The sequence below is a fragment of the Zalophus californianus genome, chromosome 10 (genome assembly GCF_009762305.2).
Source record: "Zalophus californianus isolate mZalCal1 chromosome 10, mZalCal1.pri.v2, whole genome shotgun sequence".
Taxonomy (NCBI): Eukaryota; Metazoa; Chordata; class Mammalia; order Carnivora; family Otariidae; genus Zalophus; species Zalophus californianus.
This window is the reverse complement of record NC_045604.1, coordinates 43,891,119-43,906,151: the sequence shown is the minus strand read 5'-3', so window position 1 is coordinate 43,906,151 and position 15,033 is coordinate 43,891,119. Positions and strand designations below refer to the sequence as shown.

Sequence of the window (15,033 nt, the reverse complement as noted above, 5' to 3'; positions counted from 1 at the left end):
AAAAGGTAAGAGCTCAAGAAAAGATGTGGCACCCATGCTGGGTGAACATGTCTATGATGACTGGTTCCAACGGGACAGTTCCAGTCATACAATGAACACAACTAGTACTCCTTTGAATGCTACCACTTCCCTTAATTAAGTCTACAGCTGAATTCTTTCTCTAGCATTTGCATCACCCCACTTGCCTGTGAGCTGCTGTTCAGATTTAATTTTCATTTTTAATCTAAAAATCAGGACTTACTGGACTCATTCTAAAAAGTCCTCTATCGTATAATCAAGGAATCTCAAGGTTGATAGGAATCAGGAAGGTCACTGGATAAATGTTCTTGGAAGTCACTTACCCTGATCAGCTATGATCAGATCTCCTCTGCAGTCGCATGGGATTTTTATCCTTCTCCTATGGCATGTCTGGTTTTGCCTCATTGTGTATTTGTTGCTGTACCCATCCTTGCTCCCCCACTAGACTGCATGCTCTTCATGCAGCATCCACATTCTTCTTTATCTCATATTCCTCCCGTGCTCAATAATCAAAGGCTTGGCACAACATCATCTTTTCACCCAACCCCGTCAGTTCCGGCAGCCCCTGTCAAGTCCCATTTACTTGTTTCTGGGCGCAGCCCCATCGCTCCTTTCGGTAAAGATGAGATGCTGCACCTTCTTTCCTAGGACCCACAGCCAACCCCACCAGTAGAGCTACCTTCCTGCTTCTAATGCCAATAATGCCACATTACTTCCTTTTTTGCCTCCATTTCTATTTTGGGTTAGGGCTTAATCCTCTAAGCATTAAAAAAAAAAAAAAGGAACAAGTTCCAAATAAACCATCCCATTTGTAGGGTGCAGAATGTCTGTATCTCAGAAATTGTCAGATGTTTCCTGGCAGATGTTTTAAGCCTGGAATCATCAATGGCCTTTCCAGTTCCATCTTTTGTTCCTCTGACAAGGTTACTGTGCTTCCTTGAGACTTCCTGTTTGAATAACCACACACTTGGGCGTTCAAAACTCCCATGTGTTCATTATTCACCATAAAAGGGACCTGAGGAAGTAACCAGGCAGTTGAACACAAAATGATGTATGAACAAAAACAGCTGTGTGTTAGCAGGATGGACAAAAAGACAGCAGGGATCGAGGCACTGCTGTGAATTTCAAAAACAAGGTCTATTTAGTCAGGCATGGTTAAAAGTCTGCTGATTCAGAGCATTAGTGACCCGTTTCATAATTTAAAGTCACTAGAGATGTGAATAAGTCTGTTTTCAGTTACTACTTCCAGAGTCTCAGCCCCACCCCCACCCTTCCCAACAATCTCCCTCTCGTGGGAACAAAGCTGCCTCTCCTTTCTCTCACAGAAAATGGCAATACCAACTCAAAATATTTCATGCAAAAAAATTAATACCTATTTTTTTCCCAAACCAAAAAGCAGATCCCCCCTTCCCCAAGGGACTTTCCTATAAAAACACAGGAAAGCAGAGATACAGGTACACAAAGGAAAACACAAACAGCAGCACAGAAAACAAGCCTACATTCTCCAAACATCTGAAAAGTATGTTAATTTCCAGAATCAGTTCATCTTTTGGTACCGTGAATTCACCATCCATGTCTTGTGCCAGGATATAAGAGCTTTAGTGTACATAAGTTTAAAACCAAATCTTTATTAGAATGGCCATAAACTGAATGACCCCCAATTCCACCAGGAGTTGATGCTCACTTATTTCTTGGCATGTGGCAAGAATGCTGAAAACAGCAGTAAACAAACCAGCTTGAGCCTCTAAAGCAATCCTGATAAGGTAAACAAATTTTATTATAGCTGTATTACAGATGTTCCCAGAAACTTTCACAATCCAGTAGAGTTCTACAAATTTGGTCTTCAGCACACTGTCTATCCCATGAACTTACCTAAAATACTCGCTATAAATTCAACTCTGTAGAGAGCCACCCTAAAAGTTACTCCTAGACACTCAACCCCACAGAACATGATCCTTTTTCCATGAAAGGCAACCATATGACCAAAGCAACTGAAGTACACAATTGTTCTTTTGGTTTCCAACTGCCCTCTCCCCTTACATCCCCAGCCACCCCCCCCCCCCCCCCCCCAAGGATACTTATCTCTACCAGATCATGGTCTGGCATTAAAATGGCAATAATCTAAAAATTTGGTGACACCAAAACAACAGAGGTCAGCAGTCCTATCAGAATAAGGTCCGTGACAAGCAGGAGCCACTGGGGGAGGAACCACAGCACAGAGGTGCAGGTGGACAGACCAACTGCTAAACCAAGGCAACTACACCCTCACATGAAAATCCACATCTATATCGAATCATTTTACATTGCCAAGTTACTCTCATTTATTCCTCAACAGTTTTTGATAATAAAAGGATCTCTGATCTTGAGAACATCTGGGCAGACAGACCATTCTTCCCTCTAATCAGGACTTGTGCTGCCAGAGCCGGAAAATACCACTTCCCAGTCCTGCCAAAGAACAGAAAGCCCTTACAACAAGAGCTGTTCAACTCATTGTCATCTAGATATCACCATCCCCTCTTCAAAGACGGTGAAGCTCTTCTCTTGGAAATAGAATCCTTTCATTCTCCTGGAAGAAAATTGATGGAAAAGCTTTGAGGAAAATACTTATGCTTCTGTATTTTACCAAGTGGCAAAAAAAGAGGGGGTGCATTTTAAGCCCAACATTCAGCCCTCAAATGAAGCAATGGGTACCATCCCACCCAACCGCCCATAAGAAAGGAGCATAACTTTAAACACGATTAGTCACTAAGATGTGATGATGTAGCCACATGTATCACAGAAAACACAATGTGTGCTAAGCAGGTCTATAAAAAATGTAGAAAAAGCAAGATGGCAATTCAGTAATACTTAAAATGTAATCAGTCAACTCACACCTGTAAAGAAAAACCAATCCTACAATCTCGAGTTCAAGAAGTAGGGGATAGTCTGTAGTGAGGCAGCAGCACAACATACAAAATCTAAGCAGGAACTATGACCTCTCCCTCAGCGATCAAGCAAAAAAAACACAAAAATTAGGTATCTAAGAATCCCCTGATTGAACCTTAGCTCAGCATGCTCTGGGGAAACTAAGGAGATATAAATTAAATAAAGGATAGATACACAGAGAAGATACATGAACTAAATAGACAGTTACAGATTTACAAATTACCACATACAGAAATCAAGGTGAAGGGAGTCACTTCAGAGCCTGAAAGAAATCTCCTAGGACTCCTAGGACCACAGTAGTTATATATCAATCAATCCATAAAAGGTTGGTTAGACCTATTTCATTGGCAAACTTGAACAACAAAAAAGCCACCACGCGGGGCGCCTGGGTGGCTCAGTTGGTTAAGCGTCTGCCTTCGGCTCAGGCCCTGATCTCAGAGTCCTGGGATCGAGTCCCATATCGGGCTCCCTGCTCGGCAGGGAGTCTGCTTCTCCCTCTGCCCTCCCCGCCCCATACTCTCTCTCAAATAAATAAAACCTTAAAAAAAAAAAAAAAAAGCCACCATGTAAGAGTTAGAATTTACTTGGAGCAGAATGGAAATGAAATCAAACTTGGAGATGGACCTGGCAGCCTTATCTTTAAGGATGTCAGAAAAAGTAAGCAACTGAACTAAATTCAGCAGTTCTCAACAACCAGAAAAGAGTCATGGATAAGGCAGAAAGGAGATAAGGGGGCACTCCCCTGACCACCCTTCAGGAAATGGGGTATATGGTATACTTTTCCTATCAGTAGACACTGACAAAACCCAGGATCTCATTCAGAAATTCAATAAATTCCTTAGAAATTCCTAGAAGCATTAAGAGCTAAATATTATAAAACTATAGCATAAGTACCCCAAACCTAAAATTCTTCCATTGCCAACAATCCTCTGTTCTTCACAAAAAGTGCAAAGTCCTCTGTAAAAGCAGCAATCCCAATCCAGAGTCCCTCAAGCAGAGGTCTCTCAGAGATCCTACTTTCATTTCACCCCTCAATTAAAGATCTTTCTCTAGTTCTCTATCACTCATGTCTAACATGGTAGACTAGGAAGAGCAGAACCTATCCATGACAAGTCTAGATTCCAACCTAAAGTCAGCATGTCACTAGTGACCTCAGAGAAGTCACTAGTCACCTCACATGATTATTCCATAGGAGCTAACAACAGTTCTCAATTGTTTTTGAGGATTCGAAAAGGTAGGAAGGGGCGTTCTCCATGAAAGGTGATTTACTTTCTTTTGTCCCCTAATTTTCAGGATCCTCGCCTTCTCAGAACCCATCATGCATGTCTTCACTACTCCATGGAAAGCAAACAATGCCTTCACCATTATCCAGTTACTTTTAGATCTTTAAACAACTCACCCTTCCTGCAAAGTCCTTCATTCCATTCTGCTATTTTTCTTCAAGACCCACGAAGCTCTTCCTGGCGAACTTCAATCTACACTCTTCAGTGTCCCAGAATTTCAACTTAATTATTTTTACTATGCTTATATTCTCCCATTGATTCCCTCTGCGTGAATGTTTTTGTCTCATCTCCTCAAACACATTACAAATTACCTGAAGACAGAGTGTTTCAATATCTGTTGTTACCCACCCATCACATATTACAACAGCCCTAAATGAAGGATTTTCCCACCAGGGTCACCTTATTTACAGAAGACCTTTGTCCACTAACTAGATTTACAATCCAATAAGCTCATCTCTTTTTGGTAGGTAGCTCTTTTAATTTACTTGGAAATACTTCACAAAATTTCATAAACTTCTCTAGGAAAGCCACACAATTCAAGCTTCAGACTTACTATTCTGAAAGGCTCACTCAATGAGAGGAAGCCATTACTCAGAACATGTCCAAACGAAAAAAGATGGGGTCTTCACACTATAAGTCATTTATGAAACATTTAGATTTCACCACAGAAATTAAATAATAAGTTATATAAAAACCAGATATTGTAACCAAATCACAACCACGTAGACATTCTTAGAGGATTCTCTAAACCTGCAGCGAAACCCGCAAACCTACGATTTTACCACCTGAAACCACAAAAGCATCAACCAAAACTACTACCTGCTTAAAGGTACGTGAGAAGAGCAAAGACACGTGAGTGCTCTTCCCACACCATTCCCCACACTTCTCTTCCTGAGACTTGCCATGAAGCTCACCTGAAAGCTTTCCTGAAAGAATTCTGCAGGTACTTCAATTAAAACCATCTGTCCACTCACCCAAGAAACATCTGTTAACACCTATTATTGCTAGGGACTGTTGGTAGAGAACAGAAAGACAGTAAGAGAAACAGATCTTAGATGATTAAGCCTCAGATTTCGGGCACTACCATTTTAAGTCAAAATCATACCAGAAACAAACAAAACCACCCGTATATTATTTTGTATAACTGACTGAAAAGTTTAGTTTTTTTTTAATTTGAGGAATTTACACACAATGAAGTACAAAAATATCAAATGTACAGCTCTGAACTTGTACATATCTATACATCTATGTAACCCCCCCAATCAAGACATAGAACATTAAAGTCAGAACTATATAGGAGCTAAAAGACTGGCCATTAACCTTATCTCTGAAAACACTGACAGGCACCTCTGTAGTCACTGTCATGGAGAATCATTTTGGTTAACAGAAACCTTCACGTACTCTGTGATTTATCATCACAAAACAAAATTCACTGAATCCATAACTCTACATAAGACCATTTCCATTTTTTATTTTAAGAATTTAAAAAAAATGTGAAGGAGGCTGATTCTCGATTAATATTTCCAGGAACTTTCAAAACAAAAAGATAACAAAAATCCAAAGAAGATGATATAACAAAAATTCCACGTTGCCTTCCATATAACAGGAAGCGGCCCACATAGTTGGAAACAAAGAGTAAAAGAAGGGAGCCCAGGGAATATAACTCCAAAAGTTTTAAAAGAAATCATGTAAATCCCCTAATTCATCTCCCAGCCTTGCCACAGGGTTCTCCTCCCACAAGAGATCTGAGAGCCCCATTGTCTGAGAAAAAGATAAGTCTGCTTTATTTTAATTCATGAATATGTAGCTTCTAGGGCACCAGGCTGACTGGGCCCAGTTATTTTAGGATGGCCTCCTGGAAGAGCCCATGGAAAGAAAAGCAGATGTACTTAATTAGTGTCCCCACAGTCTGGCACAATACTCTAAAACCTCAGAGACATTTCTATAAATGTGTTTTCTGGTAACCACTTTTAGCGAGCTATCAATTTTAGGCACTAATGAGCAACCATCTAACTTTTATCATTTTATAAGAAAGGAGATGCTTGCAAATCCTAGCAAGGCCCTCTTACAAATCTAAAAGCAAGCAACTTAGGCAAGACAATAGAACCAGCACACAGTCATCTTGGAACTTTACCCTTTGAAACTGACAATTTAAGATAAGGGACAGATTAATCCCTTATTTTTAAAAATGTTCTCAGGAATTTGGGGCAGTAAAAATAAACAAACAGCTCTGCTCTGAGCTTTGACACTTTTCCCTGAAACTCAAACAGAACAGTGGTAGAGCTGTCAATTAGGTACAGCTGGAAACAAGGAACAAGTAAGAAAGCATCTGTTGGTTCTGCACCCATTAACTCTAGACAAGTAAGTGATGACCGTCCATCTGCCTGACGACTATAACGTGGTTCTTCGATAGCCCGCAGGGAAGAGGGAAGGGTCCCTCAGTATGCCTGTCTTCTAATTGTACCCCAATGAATCAAATAAACTAAAAATGATGCCACACACAATAAGCATATAAGATATGTCACTGTAACTTTTCCCCACAACTGCCCTTTAAGATATCCTTGAAGGGGGTATTTTAACAACGGACATGAGTGCAGGTCCATTTCTAAAGAAAACACACACGATATTAACATTAAATTTTCAGAAATACATATTCACTATGAGATTCAAATCTGAGAAGATAGCTTACTCATATAATTTATCTAGATGACTTCAAATCACATAAAAGTCTAATTTTACCCAAAAAAGGACACTCACAGATCTTTCAATTCCATGTCAGTTCTACATCTAACTCAGAACTTTTTTTAAAACTATAGAAATAAAAAAACCATGTACCACATTTAATATTAGCTATTACAGTGGCATATGTCTCAAGAAAATAGAGATGACACACATAAAAACAAACACCAACTCCACAGTATTGCTGAGGACAATTTAAAGTAAGATGCGATGTCTGGGGACTTCTTATAATTCAGGCATTCATGTATTCACTCACTCCACATACATTTATGGAACACTACACCAGACACATTGCTAAGCACTGGAGGTACAAAGACTCTAGCCTCCATCGAAATAAGTGAATGCTCTCTGCTCACACCTTTCACTTACAACTTATTATATAACACTGAATGCACTGGTCTAGGGCGGAAGTCACAAAATGTGTGCTGTAGAGGCCCAGATAATAAATATTTCAGCCTCTGAGAGTCAAGACATACAGTATCTGTTGCGGTAATTCAATCCCTTTATAGCACAGAAGCAGCCATAGACAATAGGTTCATAAATGAAACTCACTGTGTTCCAATGGAACTTTATGGATACCAAAATTTGAATTTCATATGATTTTCATATGTCACAGAATTTCACTCTTCTTCTGATTGTTGAATGAAAAATGTAAAAACATTTGATACAAAAAGAGGTGGCAACCCTGGGCTGGATTTGGCGAGTAGGCTATAATCTGCCTACATCCCAATCTAGAGATACAGGTCTTCACATTTAGGTCACAAGTTCCATGAGGTCAGGGGAATGTCCTATAAATCACTATGCATCCAGGAATTAATATGGTGCTGAGGAATGGCAAGCAATTAACTAATGTTGGTTATACTGAACTGAATTAAAAGACTAAGTTCCTGACTCTGTCTTCGAAGACTTCATGGTCAAGAAGTGGTAAAAGACAAATCAAGAAACATATATTACTGATAAGTGCTGTGGTAGATACCTACAGGGTGGTGTGAGTGGGACACCTAATCCATGCCTGGGAGAAGGATGGAAAGGGTAGAAGACAAACTGGGGAAGAACTCCTGAAGGCGGTGACACCTAGGAGAAGAGTTCCAAACCAAAGAAGCAGCCCTTTGAGCATATAAGATGACAAGAGATAAACCCAGAGGTTAAAACAACAGTCCAGATCCTAAAGTGCCTTGTATATCATGCCAAGGAGTCTGGACTTTATCCTAAAGGTTTGAGGAACCACTGAAGAATTTTAGCTGGGAAATGATATCAACAGATTTGCATTTTAGAACCATCACTCAGTCCAAAGTGTGGCTGCCTGAAGAGAAGGGGCAAAATGGCAGCAGAAAGACCACCAGGTAGTTAGAAAGCTGTTGCGGTAATTCAGGTGAAATTCAATGGAAAGCTAAAATAAGGTAGAGATAAAGGTGAGGATTCAAGAGACACAGTGGCTGGATATAGGAGGTAAGAGTGGCATCTTGGACAGATTGTAGTAAGGATGGGTGGGAAAGAAAGGGGTGCAGTTACAGTTGTCCAGAACTGACCTGCCTCCAGCAGTGGATCCTATCTGCTCTCCACACAGAGTAATCTTACTGATGAGAGCCTATCAAGCCTGGTTATCTTTTATGAGAGACTTGGCAAAAAACTGGTCTAGAGCCTCAGGATTAAACAGTAGTGCATTCATTGAAATATGACTTTGAGTTGGGTAAGACAGTGAAGAATGAATATAGTTTTGGACTTGGCCTTTGGACACCCCAAACCGACCATGTCCAATAAGTATTTAGGACTGGAGTAAGAGCTGGCCTAGAGATACAAGTTTAGAATTTATTAATTTGCAAACAGTAAATAATGCCCTGAGACTAAGAGGAATTCACTCAAGGAAAGTGAGTCCCATGAAAAGGAAAGGAATCCAAAAATATAAGTGAAAAAGAACAGAGGGAAAAGGAGGAAAAGCAAGGGAGTCTGGTATCTCTGAAATCAGTGTGTACATGAACTTGTATTTTAAAGCTGGCCTGGAATACACTAGTCATTCTTTTGAAAGATCTGTTAAAGAAGCTAAGAGTTGCAAGGGTTAGTGCAATAGACTGAGTCAAAAACCTACCTCCACTGTGACTCTTGGCAAATCACCACCTCAGGATCCTCATCTTTGCTTTCACTGAATTGTGGAAGTCTAATCAGTGATAAACTGAAAGTTTCATAAAGTGTAAAATATTATAAAAGCACTCCTGATTTATTATCATTACGACAGCATACGAAAATTCTATCTAAGAGTGTAAACTTCTCAAGACACAATCTTCAATCCTGTATACCTATCAGGTACTGTTACTATGTATTTAGTAGGTATTTAAAAAACGTTTGCAGAATATTTGGCAGTAACATGAGAATGTATGCATGGGGGGGGGGGAGGAGCAAATAGCAAAAGGCATATCCAACTTCCTAAAAGGATTTAGAACTGAAATAGTCAAACCAACCCTCCCACAACTGTGGCCAATGAGAAAATAATGGGGGGGTGCTTATAGTCCCAACTTCTTTCCTAATGTGTAAATTGTTTCTCTGAATGCTTTAGAAACACGGAGAAGGTATTTACAGAAAAAGCCATGAATTGTAGAAAAGGAAAAGAGCCAACAGCAACTTTATAAAACTGTTCAACTACCACTGGCCATTAAAGAAGAGCTCCCTAACTTCTCAAGTTGAAACCTGCAACATGTAAATCAGTCCTTTGTGAGACAAACTAAAATAGTGTCCCCTCGGGGTGTGCAAATACCACAGTGAAGTCACCAGAGTGAACTATTCCCTGACACAGTCAGAACCTACCTTGCAAAGATTGTCCTGGGGAAAAAAATTGCTGTTTGTTTCATTTTAAATATACACTGAAAGGAACAGAATAAAATGCAATATCCTTACATATTATTCTGATTTAGACACACAAAAAGGATATACCTAAAAAGCATTATTTAATTACTGTTCCTAAAGCTTATAGAAGGAGGTTGGAAACAAATCTGGTCTTGGTGTAAATTTTAGGAGTTCCATAAACTTTGACTGAGTTGGTTTATAAGCAGTTTCTTCCTTAATCTAATTGTTTTCAGAAAGGGGGAGAGCTACCTTCCTCTAAGATTCAGACCCAGCCTGCCAAGTTTCCATCCGCAATGACTATCAAGTTAATTAAAAAGGCTGTTTAATAAAAGTCAAATCCTCAGCTACAATCTTACTATCAACTATCCCACTGATACTAATAAAACTTATTATGACTTATTATATAACATGAAAGCCAAACTTTTAAACAGCAGTTGAATAATCCATACAGAAGTTAGGAAAGAAGATCCAGAAGTTGAATGCAAAATAAAACTTTTTAGAACAGGGTGCCTGGCTGAGATTTCTCTCCACAACAGACAGAAAATGCAATTCTTGTTCCCACAGCAACTTGAACTGATTATATCTGAGGATACACTGCACCCTGGATTACTGTATATGGTGCTTAAGACATGGCTGCTTTCAGAATCCACACTGATTTTCCTGGCTTCTGTACAAGTGATGATAATGGTACAATGATCTAATTTGTCCTTGCCATCAGTTAAAATCTGCCTTACTGACCACCCCCTCCAAATGGTAGCAGTTAAAATAATAAAATAATTTTATATATACATATGTATGCATGAAAAGTTTCTGGAAGGCTGCATGAGAAATTGTGAATGGTGGTTTCTTCCAACTTAGCAACTGAAGAGGAAGAGATTCCCTAGTCATTATATGTAACTGTTTTAATTCACCATGTTTTATTTTTACAGTAAAAAAATGACCTATGATTAATGCCAAAACATGTATGTTTCTTGTAACAACGTAAGTGCAGTCTGACTTTGCTTATTTTAAAGTTTACTGCGTTTAAAGTTCAACATCAAAAGGGAGGGGAGAGAAGTGTTGGCTAGCCCTGCTTCTTTCACACTGCTCTCTTGGAGTTTCACAGGCTCTGTAAGGGCAAAGCACAATATGCATCACTTGCTTAAGGGTATGTGAAATTTGAACTGGATGGGAGATTTAATAGATGCACAAACAGTCATGGTACTTGAATTCATGGGAAACAGCGAGCTAGAGCCCATGGAGTAACTCAAGTTAGGAACTGAATATGCTGAACATCAAAATACACAATGATACATAAAGCCCTGCCTATACGTTCTAGATCATAACTTGCAGGTATACATACATCCTTGTCATTAAAAAATAAGTGGGGGGGGAGAAAGAGAGAGAGGAGATACTGAGAGAGGAGAGGGAGAGAGAGATTGAGACATCACCCCCACGACACACAAATCTCCCTCCCCTTTTCCACCTTTTGCACCACACACAACCACTTCTGGGACATCATTTAGGATCCAAGAAAAAGTACAGTAAGTTCTAGTCAGGCTTTTAGAAACTATCTTAAAAGTCTCAAGTAAATGTTTTCACAAGTTAATCACAATACTCATATGGAAACTATTTTAAGTAACTTTTTTTAAACCCATAGTTTTATAAACTTCATTTACCACGAATATTACCAAAAACTGAAGAAGACTTTTTCAGCAAAAACAAGTCCAAGCATTCATTTTTAGGGCACAAAGTCATGTAAGAGTCCTAAGTAGATGGCCTCTGAGATTTCTTTTGACCTTTAAATGACCACAACCCAAAATTAATATATCTGCTCCCCAACAGTAACAACCTAACTTGACTGTTAACTGTCTTATCTTTTACCTTTGTAACAGAGAAATAATCTCTGAGTAATCTACCTACCTCTGCAATCACCTAAAATAACCTTTTGCTACACAGTGCCCACAGCAGAAAACTCAGAAGGCCAAGATTGACAGCCTGACCTTTACCTAAATAACAGATTCGTATTCTGAAATTTTCAGTTGAATCTCAGGCACTTTGAGACATCGAGCAAATGCTTTCACTTTGAAATTTTTAGTATTTGAAAATAGATAAAATAAAACTTTGTGGGCATTCCAAATTCAACACAGAAACTTTAATAAGTCAAAATTTCCACAAAAATAATTGGATATAAATTTCAAAAATAATTTTGGCCAAGTTTAAAAATATAACACCTAAGAGCATATAGTTGTCTAAAGAGTTAGAGTACCCATGAAGTCTTAGAAGACCCTAGGTCTCTTGCTGTGTCTTAGAAAGGCACCTGTTCCAACATACTGTAGGTTCTAGGCATTTCCAATACCTTTAAAACACTGAAGTACAGTTTTCTTCTTCCACCTCTGAAAAACAGGTGCCCCAGAGTTTCACTTTATGAACTTATTTTCCAAAAGTTCATCTTCCTAATAACTTGTCTAGAAACAAAATGGTATTACAAAGGTGCTAAACACTGCTTTTCTAAAACTCCACACACAGTAATTTAACTACTTTTCCAGGTACTTTTGGTAAGTTATACTCTTTCTCTGGAATCTTGACACTTACATAAAGTTTAATGTGCCAGAGAGCAGTGGAAAGAAAAATGCAAAACCATGACCAAAAGAACTATTTGCCTATAAAACATTGCTTTCAAAGACCCTCAAATAATATTAGCCTTATAGAATGATCTGGCTTTGACTGAAGAATGGCTTGGGCCCTATGTTCTCTCTGGAAGTTCATTACTACCAGCTACCAGGAAAATCAATTATTTCAATGCAATGGGGACTGCAGCCCTACAAATCAGATGCCAGTTTCTCACACATATTTTACTCTGTTAAACACAATAATGAATTATTCTGCTTGTTTATATAGTTCAGTGATGAAGAAAAACTTAGACCAAACGTGATTTTTTTACCTTAGGATAAAATGTCCATCCTCATCTACCCCCAGCAACAAAGTTTTCTGTACATCCTTTTCCTGATTTCTAAAAGGTCATTCATACATGTTGCTACACTTGTTTTGAATCAAAGTAAAAGGAAAGACAGTAAGGAGAGCCTTTATACCCAGGGACCAAACTGTGGCCAGAAATTACAGTGAGTGCACACTTTCTTTTGTTTTCTCTGTTCCAGGAGTAGCAGTGAAATAGTTTTGTGGCCCTTAATTAACGCTAAACAACTCTAAAGAACAATAACTTTAAAAGCGAATTTCTATTTTAGTTACAAATAGGCCATACCGGTAGTAAAAGCATTTGCTTCTCTCAAATTCCCTTCACTAGAGACCCTTTGCTCTCTGGCTTATTCAATAGAGCAAACAGCAATCACGCTCAATCCTGGAGAGACAGGCATTTAAACAAGATAAAAGTGCTGAAGGTGGACCTTCCTATCTCTGATCCAAGAACGCTCCATGATGACCCTGAGAGGAGGGAGAAAAGCGAGAATAGGGGTTTCTGATTAACGCTTCCAAAAAAAAGGGGACAAAAAGCCCAAATGGCGAATCATTAAGGAAGCGAAAATCTGGTTAAATTAGAAGAGAAAAGCAAACAAAGATGCTAGCGCGAGGCATCCTGGCCCTCGGCGTAATGTTAAGTGCTAGATCTAGTTTAGAAGTTGGAAAAGGGAGTATCTGTGTGGCCCATGCTGGGGAGCAGAGAGCCAGCATGCGGCTGTTTGGGCCCCGCAGACTGGGCCAGGAGGTGAAGATGGCCAGGGAGCTGGGCTGCTGGCGAGCAGTAGCAGGAACAGGGCTGTCACCGCTTACCCAGGTGCAGCGTGAGGTTGATGGAGTTGGGGTACTGCACCCCGGCCAGCATGGTCTGGCTTTGCCACCAGGTGGTGTCGGCCTGGTTGTTGTAGTCGGTCAAGAAGGCTGCCCCGTGCTGCAGGTGGGGCTGCCCGGCGTCGCACAGGTGACAGGACTTGGTGACCCCGGTCACCCCGGTCTGCACACAGTACTCCTCGGGCGGAGCCCCGCACGTGTTGGTGGCCACCACGGTCACGTTGAAGGCGGCGTTGACGAACTCGGGCATGCAGCGCTGCGACCGCCCGCCCTCGTCCGTGCACTCGTCCATGGCTGCCCGGGCGCAGCCGGCCGCAGCGGCCGCCAGCAGCGCCAACACCGGCCAGAGCCGCCCCCGGGGCCGCAGCGCCGGGGCGGCCGGCTCGCTGCCCCTCATCCCGCCGCCCGCGCGCTGGGCCACGGCGAAGGCAAGGGCGCGGGCGCGTTCCTCTCGCCCAGCGGTGTCCCGGGGAGGCCGCTCCGCGGGCTGAGCCTCGGGGCCCAGGGGCCGGACTCTTGGGGCGGGTGGTGGCGGCGGCTCGTATTGGAGAGACGGGCCAGTGGGCGCCGCTGGCGACGACCGCGCGGCTCGCTGACCACTGCCCGGCTCGTCGCCTCCGCGCCTCCCTCACCCACCCGCGACACAGCCCGCACTCGCCGCCGACCCCCGACTTCCGAGCGCGGGCCCGAGAGCGCGCCCCCGGGGAGGAAGGAGCAGGGGGTGGGGTCGGCAGAGTGGGGTGGGGTCTGGCGGAGGAGAAAGCCTAACCCCGGCCTCCTCTCAACAGCTCCCGCGGCCCCCGTCGCTGTTCCCCCGCCCTCCTCGCGCCGTGGACTGAGCGTCCGCCCGGGGGACTCGTGGCGGCGGGGGCGGCGGCATCAGGCGCTCGGGCCCGCGGCGCGGGATCGGCGGGGGAGGGGCCTTGAGGGGCGCGAGGGGTGGGCGGGGAGTGAGGGAAGGGGTGGGTGGGGGACCCGGGAATGGGAGGGGGAAGAGAGAGGCGGAGGGAGAGCGGGGGAGGGAGGGGCGGCGGGGCGGTGCATGCCGGGAGGGAAGGGGAGGCTGAGGAGAGCCCGCGCACTGGGGTAGTTGGACGCCGGGGTACCCTGGCTCTGCGTCTCCGGAGTACTCCGGTTGGGGGAAGGGGTAATGGAGGGAGCCTTAGAGGGGCGACGCTGGGTCGGTGAGGTCACTTGGAATCGGCCTTTGGGCCCCGCGCCAACCTGGGCCGCGGCAAGGCGGATCTCCGCGCCACCAGGTGTCGGTCGTTGCGTCCACCCGGCCGCGCCCTGGGGCCGGGACCCGAGGGACCGGACGGTGGGAGCTGCCCGCAGGCTCCTCGCCCCCGCCGGCCGCCCCGGGAATGCCCCCTGCTGCGCGGGGCGGGGCTCTAGCCTTTTCCAGGGAGAGGTCCCGGGATGTCCGGGGACCGACATGGTCCCCGGA

General features: G+C 42.8%; 1 protein-coding gene across 2 annotated transcripts in view; it reads right to left on the bottom strand.

The window, feature by feature from the left end:
* The window catches only part of LAMC1 (laminin subunit gamma 1), a 124,350-nt gene extending 109,896 nt beyond the window's left edge, over positions 1–14,454 (bottom strand). The window contains exon 1 of one of the 2 annotated variants that reach the window (XM_027610544.2): positions 13,569–14,454. In XM_027610544.2, the coding sequence (XP_027466345.2) occupies positions 13,569–13,983 (415 nt within the window). In that variant the 5' untranslated portion in view covers positions 13,984–14,454. The remainder of the gene's footprint in view (positions 1–13,568) is intronic. The other variant, XM_027610543.2, reaches the window with a different exon arrangement.
* Positions 14,455–15,033: the final 579 nt, after the last annotated feature.